General features: G+C 44.1%; 2 protein-coding genes and 4 non-coding genes across 7 annotated transcripts; 5 read left to right on the top strand and 1 right to left on the bottom strand.

Moving 5' to 3' along the window:
* Positions 1–511: 511 nt before the first annotated feature.
* trnap-agg (transfer RNA proline (anticodon AGG)) lies at positions 512–583 on the top strand. The gene has a single exon. It is a non-coding gene; the product is annotated as a tRNA-Pro (tRNA).
* Positions 584–861: 278 nt separating this feature from the next.
* trnaw-cca (transfer RNA tryptophan (anticodon CCA)) lies at positions 862–933 on the bottom strand. The gene has a single exon. It is a non-coding gene; the product is annotated as a tRNA-Trp (tRNA).
* Positions 934–1,030: 97 nt separating this feature from the next.
* On the top strand, positions 1,031–1,104 carry trnai-aau (transfer RNA isoleucine (anticodon AAU)). The gene has a single exon. It is a non-coding gene; the product is annotated as a tRNA-Ile (tRNA).
* A 470-nt stretch (positions 1,105–1,574) lies between these two features.
* trnag-ucc (transfer RNA glycine (anticodon UCC)) lies at positions 1,575–1,646 on the top strand. Its single transcript has one exon. It is a non-coding gene; the product is annotated as a tRNA-Gly (tRNA).
* A 1,821-nt stretch (positions 1,647–3,467) lies between these two features.
* Positions 3,468–8,095, top strand: kncn (kinocilin). Its single transcript, XM_040172036.2, has 5 exons — positions 3,468–4,109; positions 5,331–5,399; positions 5,489–5,560; positions 6,630–6,723; positions 7,834–8,095. The coding sequence occupies exons 1-5, from the start codon at positions 3,962–3,964 to the stop codon at positions 7,907–7,909; spliced, it is 459 nt and encodes a 152-aa protein (XP_040027970.1). The 5' UTR covers positions 3,468–3,961; the 3' UTR covers positions 7,910–8,095.
* A 1,330-nt stretch (positions 8,096–9,425) lies between these two features.
* Positions 9,426–13,249, top strand: tmem275a (transmembrane protein 275a). Of its 2 annotated transcripts, none has more exons than XM_040172033.2 (2): positions 9,426–9,610; positions 11,115–13,249. In XM_040172033.2, the coding sequence occupies exon 2, from the start codon at positions 11,216–11,218 to the stop codon at positions 11,834–11,836; it is 621 nt and encodes a 206-aa protein (XP_040027967.1). In that variant the 5' UTR covers positions 9,426–9,610; positions 11,115–11,215; the 3' UTR covers positions 11,837–13,249. The 2 variants fall into 2 exon arrangements, with proteins under 2 accessions (XP_040027967.1, XP_040027966.1); XM_040172032.2 differs by having other exon boundaries at positions 9,432–9,770.
* The last annotated feature ends 2,192 nt before the right edge of the window (positions 13,250–15,441 follow it).

Below are 15,441 nucleotides of genomic sequence, written 5' to 3'. Positions count from 1 at the left end.
ATGAATAGAAATACGTGTATATACGGATGTATTATTATTATGAATAAATATCTTGAATTTATTTATAAATTTTCTTTCACTTAAAGTCATTACGAATGTATTTCTGTGTCTGTTTGATAGTGAGGTAAAAGATCCAAACTTTTTTTTCCCTACACAGCCAGATGTGCATCATCTGCTGATGCGTGTTTGTAACTTTTATTGGTCGTAGACTCGGACGCAGATCGACCATACAGGACAAATCAATATTATGGATTCATTCGGGTAACTTAGATTTTGCAAAAACACGCAACAATCGTTTTGCAAACATTTTAACATCAACTACGTTTTTCTAATAAAAATAACAGTCATTTTCATTTTTTTTTTAAAATCCAAATACGAACCAAACTGTAATGTCACCTGACTATTTGTCGAAAATCGGTTGCAAAGTGGTTTAAATAGAATAGTATTGAAATTAAAAGATAATTTCTTTGATCATTTTTTGAATTTAGAAACCAGCCACCGAACCCAGCGTGGCTCGTTGGTCTAGGGGTATGATTCTCGCTTAGGGTGCGAGAGGTCCCGGGTTCAAATCCCGGACGAGCCCAATGAATTTTGTTGCTGCTTTCAGGAATGTTTCCTTCGTATTTCTTGTTCTCTTCTGCAATATTAGGTAGTGTGGTGAATATTAAGTGAATTTCCTTAGTTCAGTAGTTTAGTTTGAAAATAAAATCTAACAATTTCATTAAAATCCATTTAATTCATTACATGCTTATTGAAGCACGTAATATTCTATTTAATTGAGCCTGTTCCTGCATTTATTTCAGCATTGATTGATATTTGTATTTGTTTTATTTCCTTCAACCCATGAAGGAGTAAAATAAATGACCCCGACGTGATTTGAACACGCAACCTTCTGATCTGGAGTCAGACGCGCTACCGTTGCGCCACGAGGTCATTGCGCTCCAAATTGCTGGAAGTAAAAAGAAATATTATTTTCACTGATATTGGAAGCTGTGATTTAGTTCTGTGTTGTGGGGGACGTATGAACATCGGCCGGTTAGCTCAGTTGGTTAGAGCGTGGTGCTAATAACGCCAAGGTCGCGGGTTCGATACCCGTACTGGCCAAGTGTTTTTATATTTATTCCTTTAACAACATTGATCAAGTCATGTTTCACGGCAGTGTAACGCATATGGTCCCCACAATATTTGTGTAACTCAATATGTTTCTTTCTAAATGTGAGGTCTATGTTATGTTTCTAATGAATAAATACTAAATTATTATACAAATTGGGACATACAAATACAAAAAAAGAATACAATTAATACAATAAATGCTGAAATACATGTATGAAATAAAGCGAAATAAAAAGTGCTACATCATTTCAGCATTTTTAAGACAAAGTGTTGTGCATCACACGAGGATGCTGGTCTCTAAAATACAACCATTTTTATGCATTTATTTGTTTATCCCTTTAGTCATATACATTCGGTGATTCAGTGTGTGGGGGCAGGACAGTTTAGCACCGCTACTTCTCGTCTGGTACTCCTGAAGATTTCTACGGTAAATTATGAATGTGATGCATACTGAGCGTGTTGCGTTGGTGGTATAGTGGTGAGCATAGCTGCCTTCCAAGCAGTTGACCCGGGTTCGATTCCCGGCCAACGCAGAGTTTTTGTCAAGCGTACCACGTTATCAAAAGGATTGGTACATTTTGTAACTGAAAGGTAGTTGACAACCAGTCTATGAAAAATCAGCTGCATCCTTTATGCAGCAAGGTTTGAACATTTACTGCCAACAACGTAAACATAAACCGTTCTGTTGTATAGGATCAATCAAAAGATTTATCATAAATGAAAGAAATGGAATGTAACACATGCTGTGTTTCTTTGCAAAGGATGTAGCTACTGTAAACCAATTTTTCTCTCTCAACTCATTGACGACCTGAAAGGATTCAGGGAAAAACACTTAAAACCAGAGGCTTAATTCATCTGTTAGAAGTTTTTTGTTGGGGTGATCATAGGGGAAACACTCATTTATTCAATGTTCATATTTTTGTATAAAAGCATAAAGTCAAAAATGTCATTTAAAAATACCTGTATTAAAAATGTTTCATTCGTATCGGTTATGACAACAATATATATAGATATAACATTTATAGCATATACAACAATAATATATATATAAGATCCTTGATAGTAGACACGTTTTTTCAATCTTAAATGTATTAAAGTTGATGTTCTGTCAGTTAACATTTTTTTTCTTTTGACAAACTACAGACCCTAGGACCTTCAGAGTGCACAATAAGTGCATCAGAGAGATGAGATACATCTGTGTCACTCATTACTTAACATTTGTGGTTATTGTCAGGGATGTGGGTGGAGGTAGGACTCAGACGCAGAGTTCAAAACAAAAGGGACTTTAATTGTCAAAAAGGTTAAAGCAAAAGGCCAAGGGGCAAAAACTCACAGGAACCAGGGGAAAAACGGGAGACAGAAACTACGAACGTCCGCGACGAAAGACAAGGACATGCGTGGCAAAAGACAATGACGCGACCAGTGACAACAGACACACATGGTTTAAATACACTAGGGAGGTGCAGGTGATTGGACACCGGTGGAAACTATTAGACGATCACAGGGGATGACAGGACAAGGCAGGAAGTGAAGTTACCCGGGGACACGAGTGGCAGAAAACTACAAAATATAACATGAAGTGAATCACACCGTGACAGTTATTGCCTCACATGTAATGAGCGTGCTCATCCCCGACTGAGCTCATGATTTAGTGAGTTCATTAAGGGAACAGTAGCGATGGTGTGCCATTTTATTACACGACTGCAAGGTTTGTCATCATGTAATGCTCATCTCATCACATTGTGTTCCCTTCTCGAGAACAACATCACCGATTTCTTTTTAGTTTCACAGAAATTCTCTGAACTCCAATTTTGCTTTGAGATGATAATGTGTTCCCTAGCTGCAGCTAGCACACAGCGAGCATAATGACTCCAATCACAGGAGCACTTCTGAGCAACATTTCACCAACACCATGCCTTCTGCTGAGGTCCACTAAAGATTATACCATTTATCTATAGAAATAATGACTGAAAAAACAGGATTTACTCTTCAAACATTTCTTAAATCTTTTCTATTTTCTTTTGAAATGCTGGATAGTTTTATCTGGAAAAAACCCTTCAAGTGTTGACACATAAAGATACAACCTTTGACAACGTGTTGCCTAAAGGATCACGGGCGGATCACACACACAACATCACCAGCATTGATTGATAACAGATGCAGCAGATGTGCAGAGTTATGATAGACGGACTGAAATGTGTTTCTTTTCCCCCCGAATAAGTTTGTTTGTTATCCTGTTCACCAATGTTAATCCTGCTTACCCTCTTTTCCCTCTGTTGCCATGGATATGGTATTCCTATGGCAACTGCAGGCCTTTGTGGATGGCCTCGGGCTCCCACTGTAGAGGACTCTCTGGACCTTTCATTACGCATTCCCTTCAGACAAATCACACGAGCAGCACATACTCTGCGTCTCTAAGCGTCGCCCTCCTTCTTCCTCCCTCCATCCCCCCTCTTCTCTCTCCGTACCGCTCTGCCCTCGTATTAAGCCCTCGATGGCGTGCACATGCTCCTGACAGCCTCGCTGCTGTTTGTCCCTTATCGCGTTCGTGTCTACCAAATTACGCTCGAGAACTTCATTGCGCTGGTCGGAGGAGGAGGGCCGCGATCAGATTTGAGGCACACGTATCGCTGTCATAAGAGCACGTGTGCCCGAACGGAAACCAGAGCTCCGTCTTTAAAGATGCATGAGATGTCTGTGGCGAATACGGATGGAGCCTCTGCCCGAGGAGGAGAGGACAGGCTGGTGCAGGTGACAGTGAAGGCCTGAAGCGGAGCATCACGACTGCTCCCTGTGCGTGTGTGTGTGTGTGTGTGTGAGGAGCAGGTGGGGGGCCTCCACCTGCTGAATGAACCCCGTCAGCATTGGAGAGTACCACGGGCTACGGGTGGGATCTGCCTTGCTCAGCATTGTGGCGGGCTGCATCATCATTGGGGTGTCCAGGGAGTGTGACGCTGACGCGGTGGGGGGGATCTTCCTGGGAGCGGGAGGCCTCGGTGAGTGTGAGGGACCTTTTGGTCGAGGTATTTTGTCATCGCTAAGTGATTTCGGTTGTCATTTTTGCTTATTGTTAAAAAAGCATTTCCTTACTTGTCGTAATACTATTATGTCACCTTCAACGAATATGCAAGTTTAGATTGTGTCAAAAAGAAAGTAAAACATGATCCTTATCTCTAATTATACATAGTGTAATCTGTGGAATTCCATCAATGAGGAAGTGAAACATATGTTGTCTTTTGAAAGTATTTTGGGGTTTGAGAAGCAAACCAAGCATTGAAATGTTCACATTACATGTCATTAAGCAGACGCTATTAGCCAAAGTTGCTATCCAACCATTTAATATAATTTCCAATATGGTGAAAGTTCTTTGGCCTGTGACATTTTGACTCTCTCCCTGTTGAAAAAGACACCGTGTGATCACTTGATACAACAGTGTAACTGGAGGAGCGAGAGTGGGAAAGAGCAAAGGACGGGACTTTCGATCCGAGTTGACAACATCTGCATGCATAGTTAATGGTAAATGTATTCTTACCGTCGATCCGATCAGCCTTCAATAATTCATCTGGGCTTTAATGAGCGCAAAAGACTTCGTCAAATCCAAACTGGGCACAGCAGCTCGACGGAGACTTTCACGCTGGCAGCACTTGTGCAGCTTTGAAGCATCTAATTGCGTGTTTTGGGCCTGATGCCCCTTGATGCCTCCTCCGACACATAGGCTGACTAATGAGTGTGAACAGTGTTCTCGACAGATTCTTTTCACTCCTTCTGCACTTTCATGACATTTTAAGCACACGAATGCTGGCTGCAGATTTGAATGGTGTAGGTTAAGGGTTCAGTGTCCACTCTCATAAGGGACGTCAACACGTGTGGAGTTGGAGCGGAGAGCCACTAAGAAGCACACGGGCCCCCTGGTTCAGATGAAACATCCCTCGCTGTTTCTGGTCCATTAAGAATAATCTGAAGGCCGTTTCATCAAGGACTCTCATTGTTATGGTGATATGAAGAGATGTTTTACCCTCTGCCGTGACTCGCGTGCAATTCATCACGTATCTTTTTATACTGACAGTTTCTTCTTGCCAAGTGGTGCACAATATTTTGCCTCACTGTGGTCCCAAAATGAATGTGATTGATGCTCATTCAAATGAACCCTAGATTGGGACCACTTTTCACAATAACATGTCAAATGAATCTCTCTAGTTACGGTCTCTGCGTTGCAGGCCTGCTCATATCGATCTACCCCTTCGTAAAAGCCTGGCTGAACATCAACCAAATTCTTCCATCCTTTGGTACGTTGTTTGATTTAAACGTTTAATCCAAACCCAATTTTTTTAACCCATTTAAAGCAACATATGATTTTGGTCTCTTAACAACCCAGGAAACTTCAGAGTGCACCCAACACCAGCCAATCCCGCTCCCGATCAGCCCGGAGAGACGCTAAGAAGAGAAGGTGAGTGAGTGTGGAGCTGCCCGACGCTCCAAAAGGCGGGCGAGCGCGTGCGCGTAGCCTCCAAGCCATGTACAGTTCAGTTTGACGCTTGCTGTTTGTGTCCTGCGTCTAATCGAAGCCTGCCTGCATTCTGCAGCGCTCACAGTGAACACCAGTGCGGAAGGTGTTGGGTGTATGTGGTTATTGCAGAGCATCAATCATCTCACTCATGTGGCGCAGTAGCAAAATAAAAAAAGAGAGAGAGAGAGAGAGAGAAAGCAACATGTTTTCTCCTTTCATAACCAATTATTTTATTTACTAAGATGGAAAACATTATTCGTCTGGGGAACGATGGGAAGGAATTTACTGTTGAGAGAATGTTCATTCATTCACGATCATTAAACACAAGAACATGCAGAAGGTGAGGCTTGAGAAGAAGACCTAATGGTTTGATTATTCAAAGTGGGTGATATGTGATCTTCCTGCAGGTCATCTGTAAGAGATTTCAGAGATTCTAGAGATCTGAGGACCATCTAGAGTAACTCTCCATGAAGTAATTTTTCATCACACTGGCTTTATGTATGAAAAGATAAATATATTATTGTTGGGGATAGTCATATAAACAATCCAGCAATATCTCTTGGATTAATTACCCGAAATTCCTTTAGAGAACGTAGCAAAAAACATGTACTGTTACTTGGAGAGAAATCATTAAACCCAAATGCTTCTGTTAAATATTGACATATATATATATATATATATATATATATATATACATATATATATATATAATATATCTACATGTTTTCTAGATAATTGTGAAAATACAAGACCCAAGTATATGTGTGTGTGTGTGTGTGTGTGTGTGTGTGTGTGTGTGTGTGTGTGTGTGTGTGTTCTCTCACCTGCCACCCTTCACAACAGCTCTGACACATCTGCAGACAGAAACATGTTCCTCTGACAGTTGCAGCTTGTTGATCTCCTCCTGTGGAGCCTCTGGGGTCTCTTGTAAATGAAAGAGTTCGGTCTAGACATGCTCCATGTGAAAAGTGTTGCGTATGAATAAGATGGACTCTGGTGCTTTCGGCAGGGACGCAGAGTCAGCTGAATGTGGAGCGTTCCAAGAGTCGAATGGGAACCTTTGTGGAGGGCGGACCAGTGGCTGAGATCCACCCGGATGAGGGGTACGTGGTCGACGCTGTACATGATGCTATACTTATGCATACATGCTGTACATGATGCTATACTCATGCATACATGCTGTACATGATGCTATACTCATGCATACATGCTGTACATGATGCTATACTCATGCATACATGCTGTACATGATGCTATACTCATGCATACATGCTGTACATGATGCTATACTTATGCATACATGCTGTACATGATGCTATACTCATGCATACATGCTGTACATGATGCTATACTTATGCATACATGCTGTACATGATGCTATACTCATGCATACATGCTGTACATGATGCTATACTCATGCATACATGCTGTACATGATGCTATACTCATGCATACATGCTGTACATGAGGCTATACTCATGCATACATGCTGTACATGATGCTATACTTATGCATACATGCTGTACATGATGCTATACTTATGCATACATGCTGTACATGATGCTATACTCATGCATACATGCTGTACATGATGCTATACTTATGCATACATGCTGTACATGAGGCTATACTCATGCATACATGCTGTACATGATGCTATACTTATGCATACATGCTGTACATGATGCTATACTCATGCATACATGCTGTACATGATGCTATACTCATGCATACATGCTGTACATGATGCTATACTCATGCATACATGCTGTACATGATGCTATACTTATGCATACATGCTGTACATGAGGCTATACTCATGCATACATGCTGTACATGATGCTATACTTATGCATACATGCTGTACATGATGCTATACTCATGCATACATGCTGTACATGATGCTATACTCATGCATACATGCTGTAGATGGACGCCAGGAATTTACCGTTACAAGTCCCCTTTATTCACAATCACTTATAGGATGTTCGGATGTACACGTAAACAGTTTTACAAACATTACAAATACTAATTTTAGTTTGATATATTGTTAAATTGAGATAAATACAGTCATGTTTTTTTACAATCCCAATGTTAGTTTTTTTACTGGTTATTTCAGTTTCAGATATAACGATCGAAGAATACTTTTCTATTGTCTACCCTATTTGGTCTGTGACTGTAGCTTACGTGAGTCCTGCTCCGGTGTGTTGCAGGACGTCTTCAGACCTGCCCGACATCTTATCTAGACGGAAACTCAAGCAGTTGCCTCCTGATCAAGACCTGCCATGATGTCATCACACAACCTTCGGAGCAATATTATTTAACTTCCCCGCTAAGTCTTCTTCATTCGGTGGATATCAACGGCGGGACTAAAGCATGATGATTATTTGTAGAATTGTGGCTGAACTTGCTCTTTTGTTGACACAACCTCATTGCATTGTGCTCGTGTCGCCTAATAAACACCTCCAAAAGTTTGAACTGTGATTGTTAAAGGACTATTTCCAAATGTTCTGCAGATGAGTGAAATAAATTAGGCCCGGTAGTCCCACTTGTGCACATCTTATGAAACCATCTGCAATGTCCTCAGCTGCAAATTAAGAAATGGTAATGGTTGCTATGTGCCAATGGGACTTGGACGAGATTTGGTTTCCCATAGTAATTGTCACGAGCAAAACCAACTGGAACGCATGTGTGCAGACGGACCGACACACAGCTGCATCTCGTTGCATGCGCACACTCCCCTGCAGCCTGGCACTCAGACGTAACACATCGATACTGAGGAACCGCACAGGCCGAATGGCTGCTGCATGGGGAAGGATGCTGTGCTCTGAAAAACACCCGTGGCGTGCTGCGAGGATGAATTATGTCAGCAACCGCGTAGCCAAAGGAGTCTGCAGTGGCTCCGTTGACAGGCAGCGGTCTCCTTCTCTGTGTCTGTGTGAGGTACAACAGCGGAGGGACTCGTAACAAACGTCTAATTGCACATCATCCAGAGTGGGATGGAGTGATTGGCAATTAAAATGTGCCAGAACAAAAAAGCGGAAGGTGCAAACCACCTTAAAACTAGAACTGAGAGGATTTAATAGTTCACCCAAATCCCAACTACAACCTCCATTGTTCTGAATTACCAACAAGGATGTCTCGCCACACATCAATATAAATACGTTTTCGAGGTATCAGTGTCAATGAGACAATTCCGGCAGTCAGGATGCAAACCACAATGCTCCCAGCAAACAAAGTGAAGAGCTAAGAGGCAATATATTAACCTGGGTTGCTGTTAATCCTCCTCCAGCATCATAATTGCCATGTCAGATTTAGCTTTCTTGAAATAATTACAAAGATCAATGATTTATTAATTTACTGAACAGCGGTGAGATTTTTCCCCCTCTTAGCTAAATTAGCCCTTAATTGTTTTTTTAAATAGCATTCAATTGATTTCCTAACCTCCAACTACAACGCATGACTCATATATAACAAGTGGCGTCCCATCCTCATTTAAGGGTAGAGCTTTAAATTAAAAACCATTTAATTATACAAACACGCACACACACACACACACACACACACACACACACACACACACACACACACACACACACACACACTCCAGGTTGACCACAAACCGAGAAGACAGGGGAGCCGCGTCCAAAGATCGAGAGGAAAGACAGTGAGTTAAATAAATAAATACATAAATAAATATATTTATATAAATGTCCAATATGACGAGCTCACACCCATCACCGAAGAGTGGCCTCGCCACGCCCCCCGCCCCGCCCCCGTTGCAGGATGACCTCCCTGGTGCTGCGTGCGTCTCGGTCCACATCAGGAGCAGCGCGCGGTGTTGCGTCTGCGTGCCAAACCCAGGAGAAATGCCATGTTTCCCGCCTAGGAAAGCCTCCCCTTCTCTCCCGTCTTCTCCTCGCGGCATTTTCCCCAGCGGGTCGCGCCGCGCTGCGCCGCCGTTTCCGTGGACAGACACCGATTTGAAAGGTTGGCATGAGTTGTTGCCCCCCCGGCAGGATGAAATCCCCTCGATCGGTGTTTGCGCGTCCTTCCAAGCTCTCGGTAATTACCCCCGGTGATTAGACATGGGGATCTCGGTGGAAATCTGCTCGTTTTAACAATGGAAACATCTGCATCGACACACGGGGTAAGATGTTTTTTCGACGGGTTAATTACACAGGAATGTAAAAAAAAAAAGAGACAGTGCTGTAAGATTCCATTTAATTGTGTTGCACAAGCCGCTCATAATTAAACGTACTGTTTGTAATGCATTGGTGATCACAGTGTTACATATACACACATTTACTAAAATGATTTCCTTTCCCCACACCCCCTTTTCTTTGCATGCTCTTGAATGGATGCAGGTTAATAAACGGGCTGATTGGATTGCAACTAAACACCAACATGCCACTCACACTTTGGCCTTCTCTCCAAAGGAAGCAGCCACAGTGTCATTGCACACATTTTACCCCACATGCCTGTTCAAGAGTAGCAATTATCAACAAACGTGTTTAATTATCAAGCAGCACTGTTACTTTTCTGACGGTGGAGTCACAGGGTGCACGCGTCGCGTTAATACTGTGTGGTAGATGCTTCAATTCCCCACTAATGGTCTCACCAATTTATATTCACACTTCTTTATTCTCCACACAATGTGCTCTGTGCACATGGAACTTTAGCAAAATAAGCAAGATCATCTTGAAAACATTGTCCGGTTGATTTAAATGTATTCCGCTAACATGTGAGACAGATATAAACCACAGGGGTCAAACTGGAGGCCGGGGGGCCGAATCCGGCCCGTCGGGTGGGTCCAGTGCGGCCCGGCGGATGAGTTTGCTGTCGTGAGAATTACAGAAAGACATACATTGCATTTCTATGAAAGTAGCTGCTATTCCTGAAAATGTCCACTGGGGGTCGCACTCTGAGTGAGCGCAGGTCCTTCACCCACGCAGCGCCGACATCCCTTCCATTGAAAAACAACAAAATCCCTTCAGGTCACCGAGCATGCACGACCGCTTCTGACGAGCCGCTTCGTTTTTTTTTTTTATAACATCGATTCGTTTTGCGCTCCTGATATGCAGCGCTGTTGTTCCGCTTGGTTTACGGCTACTCCTTGTAAATTATTATTATTATTCGGGCAAACAAACTGCCGACCTATCAACTGGGCCAAACCCCCCCTATGATTTGTAATGGTCTGGCCCACTAGAGATCAAAGTAGGCATATCGGGCCCAAACCTAGTTAGTTTGATACCCCTGATATAAACCGCAAGAGCCAACGTTAACCCTCACCGGCATCGTGGCCGGTGTGTTTAGTTATTGGCTGATCAGATTTTATCTGTGATTTATCGGGTGTAGCTGAACTCATTACTCAGAGTCTCTGGGAGTATCCACAATTTGTCATATATATATATGTCAGATATTTGAACGCAGAGTTTCTTCCGCTGTGTTTCTTCCGCTCTCCTCTAACATCTGTCACGTTGTCTCTTTGCAGATGTTGGCGGGCTGTGAATGCATTTAAACGGCGCCATGGGGAAGAGTCTGGACTGAAACACGGGGAGATTCGATAACGCCGCGGAAGAGAGAGGAGAAAACATGGTCATCACTGATAGAAACGCTGGCACCCCTGTACCTAAAAAGGAGCCCCAGAAGAAGACGAGGAGGAAGTCCCGCCCTCACGGCCTTCCTTCTCCGGCGCTGTGCTGCGCCTGCGGCCTGTGCATCATGCTGGCTGGACTCAACATCACCCTGGTGGGAGCGTTCGCCTTCAGCACGCTGGTGCCTTCCGCCAATCCCCCCATCATCATCGGGCCGATCCTCCTGCTGGTGGCCTTCTCCTTTTTCGGGGCGTGCTGCGTGTGCAGCCGCCTCCCCCCTCCCAGCAGCTCCCGCGGGTCCAAATCGGGCGGCAGGGGCGCGGGGCTGATGGGACACGGCGGGCTGGCTGGCGGGGCGGCGTTCGAAATAGAGACCAGCGAGCACACGCTGCAGGATACCACGGCGGTGCAGCTCAGCCCCACGTCGTCCGCCGGGTCGTCGCGGGCGTCCAGCCCGGAGAAGGAGGCGCCCGACGCGGCGCCACCCGGGCGCTGCAAGCTCTTCACCATGGAGGCCAATGGCCCTCCTTCTGCCGCCGCCACCGCGGTTTACTCAGCCGCCGCGGGAGCAGGAGGGGAGGTGAGGCTCAACCTGCCACGCGAGGAAGTGGTCGCCTAGCGAAGCGGAAGCTCCGCGGAGGCTGCAGCTGCCAGTGTAAATATCCATCAGGGCCGACGGCTGGCTGGATGTTACCGTGTCCTTTAGTTCAGTGCCACATTTCCGGTTGTGTTCAGGATGCCGCTGGTGTTCTTGCTGTGCAGCCAACGGGTAATTAGCATGCAGAGGTAACGAAACCTCCGAGTGTTTGTGGATCATACGTTTTGGAGGTTCCATGCTCTAGTGTTGCTGTCCCCCTCGCCCCCCATACGTTGTATTTGGTTGTTTGTTTTTTTAACATGGGGCATTACGACTGATTTCTGAACAACATTTATCTAAATGTTACGCACCCAGCAGACGTGATATCAGAAGTCAAAAGGCTCCCAAAGCACTATTCTCTCACCGGAGCTTCAATTCTCTGAAGTTGTAGTTCTTTCCACGAGGAAGAATACACACTTCTCGTCTACAGCCGGCACATTTCAGAACGAGTATAATTACATTTTACAGCGTACAACGTTGGATTGGCAACATAAAAATCGCGGCGCCAACATCAACCCGTCATCGCTTTCTTTTACCGACTTCACAATCCGGTTTTATTGAAGGTCACAACCAGCAGTTTTAACAGTAATTCATTGACAATGCAATGCAGTAATGGTCGGGGTCCAAGCCTCTCAAACAATTGTGCCATAATGAGGATTTTGTCATCGTGAACTTCAACTCACTGTGTGAATTTCACATAACTGAATTCTTACACGAGGCGAAGGAGTCCGACAGAGCCTGGACCTTCAGATCGTGTTCCCCACCACTGTGAAGTCGCCCTATCAGCTATGAACAAAAGAGACATTCCCTGATTTCCTTTGAAAGGAAAGTTGCCTTACTGAACTATCAGGATTAATCTCACGAGGGCTACAACAAAAGTGCACAATAGCATTTCTCCTCAGAGAAAGCTCTTTGTGTTCTTATTCCATATTAGTAGGAAAGCCTCAACGTGTTTTTCGTTTATTTACGGGCACAACAAGTGCACGCGAACAGCGTAAATATTCCATCCGCGCAGAAAATGCATCCGGAGCAGCAGAATGTGTGAGCAGGTGCACACAGACACAGTGAACGACAGCGCCCACCTTCCCCTAAAGCACCACTTTCTTAGTTTTGCATGTGCAGAGAAAGTGACTCGTGGAAATGCACAACGCCCCGTCGTGAACTATTGGTGTTATCTGTGTCATTTGTGTAGCACTTTGAGAACATTTTTGGGGAAAAAGTATGGATCGAATATTTTTGTGAAGATTATCGTTTCTTTATTTAAAGTAACGATCCAAATATGAATCCTTCAAAAGATGTGAATAAAAAGGCTCTTTCATTCCAACGCAGGGTTGCTGGTTGTGTGTGCGTGGCACAACGCTGTGTTCCTGCTACGTTGCATTTTGTGTCATAAAAGTAAAATGAATAAAAATGACCCAACTGGATTTTTTTTTTCATGTTCGAAAAGCTCTACGTGGTCTTGCAGGATATCCGACGTTCTTTGGGGGGCGTTTAAAGCCTTTAACAGCAGTTTGTGGGAAAACACTCAGAGCAGAACTATACATGAAGAACACCCAGATGTGTCAGAAAGCAGCTGGTGCCTTTATGCTTCGGTTCATCCTTCCATGCCGAGTCCACCTCCTGTTCACCTGCAGCAAGGCTCCTTCCGCTGCCACATCCAGAGATGCAACTAATGACCATTTAAAGCTTTGATTCATCCGACAATCATTCTCTCCAACGATAGACACATACATGACATCCAAAAACCTAAGTAACACAAAACAGAGAAGACACGCAAATCATTATACAAATGACGCATGCAGCAATGTTACAGTAACGGTTTGTCAGAATTTGCGCGTCGAAAACTGGTTCTGAAGAAGCGCAGAAGAAAATTTCCTCTTTTAACACGTCACATGAAGATGCCCTCGAGAAAGAAAGTCAACATGAGCTCCATCTGGTCATTACACTAGTGTGTAAGTGTGTTTACACTTTCTATCACTGGAGGGCGCCAGGGCCACGTGCACGAGTTGCATCACAAGTGGCGGTTGTTTTATCGTCAGTAGATCATAACAAACCTCCGTCCAGGCTGAGAACCAATGTGCACCACCCGAAAACATTGAACACGATGGCGGCACAGATCTGGCGTGGCCTGCGGCATCTTCTCTTTTGATATAAAAACAACTAAAAAAAGATTTTCCGCAGAATGCATTTCACATCCTCCGGATTTCATTGACAGTACAAAAGATAAAACGTGTTGATTCATGAAGGCGACCTTTTGTCGATATAGAAATACAGTTTGCTTTAGTTTTATTAGGTGCAGGATACCAGTCAGAGGTTTGGACACGCTTTCTCAATGAGTTGAACTTTTGACTGGTGCTGTAAAGAAACAACAACATTGTGCACGAGCCGTTTATCAGTTCTGCTGCTGTTGATGCATTTCGACATCCCAGGAAGCAAAAAAGTCACTGGTTTGAGCGCAGAGGCTTTCATACATCTGCTGCGCATCGAACCTGCACCAAAACACTTGTGCCGCTCCAATACACATTCTCGCCCGCCACTTTTAATGTTGCATTGCCCCTGTGAAACACGCTTCCTGCCCCTTCGGCCTGTTGGCCTGCACTGAAGGCTCGTGAAACTTAGCTGCAGGTTGGCTTGTGGTGGTGCGCAGGTTAATCGCTGGGCTGCAGCCTGAGGAGAATATTCAACGTTTATGCTTGTAGAGCAACGGTCAGGGAGACAGGGTCACGGTGTCCCGCTGCAGTTTACTCGCCACAAAACAGGGGAATAAATGGAAGTCACCATTTGCCCTTTGAACTCCCTTGTGTCCTTAGACTTTTTTTTTAGCAGCGCTTTAATCGGACAAAGCTTGGTGGTTGTTACGTCTCCCTAATAACACTAACAACCAATGAAGAAAGAACTCAGGGACCATGTAGGGCAGTTAAAGAAAATAGATTTATTTATAATACTTGAATCAAAAAGTAAACTACAGAGGAAGGTTTGAAAAAGGGGGAGAGTGAACTGTGCCAAACACAATAAGGACAAAAGAACAGGGCCTAGCTCAACAAACAAAAGGCCTGACTCTCTTATCTACAAACTTGTCCAAACGAAATAGAAATACATTGGTGGCAACAACCCATCACCTAGTGAAGTAACAATCATCTCGAGGAGTGTTCAGGGTTCCTCGGCACAACTTCCCCCACCACAGACCTTAAAGGACAAAGTCACACCGAGAGCTGGAGCACAGAGAGAGAGCGTCCTCCATCTCCGGTGGTGAACTAATCCACAGGACCGGCCAATCGTCCGCCTGCAGGACAAAGGGGAGGGGAGAGCGAGAGAGAGACGCACGCATACATACGTCTCTGCACGTAACAGTGGTCCTCATTCTCTGTGAAACTGTCAAAAGACCACTTGCCCCTTCACCCCTTTTTGTTTTGGCCAAATTGTGGTTTTACAGTTGCTGAAATGCAGTTCTTGCTTCCTATTTTTTGAAAGCTTGTTTGGTGAAATTATGGGTAACGATGAACATTCTCTGCTGCTGCTGTAATTGTTCCATGTTGCATCCATATTGATGAATTGATAGTATTTGACGTAGCAGCAGCTCGTCTGTG

Source organism: Gasterosteus aculeatus, chromosome 3 (assembly GCF_964276395.1).
Source record: "Gasterosteus aculeatus chromosome 3, fGasAcu3.hap1.1, whole genome shotgun sequence".
NCBI classification, from domain to species: domain Eukaryota; kingdom Metazoa; phylum Chordata; class Actinopteri; order Perciformes; family Gasterosteidae; genus Gasterosteus; species Gasterosteus aculeatus.
The sequence above is the reverse complement of the archived record's forward strand: the minus strand, read 5'-3'. Positions and strand labels throughout refer to the sequence as shown.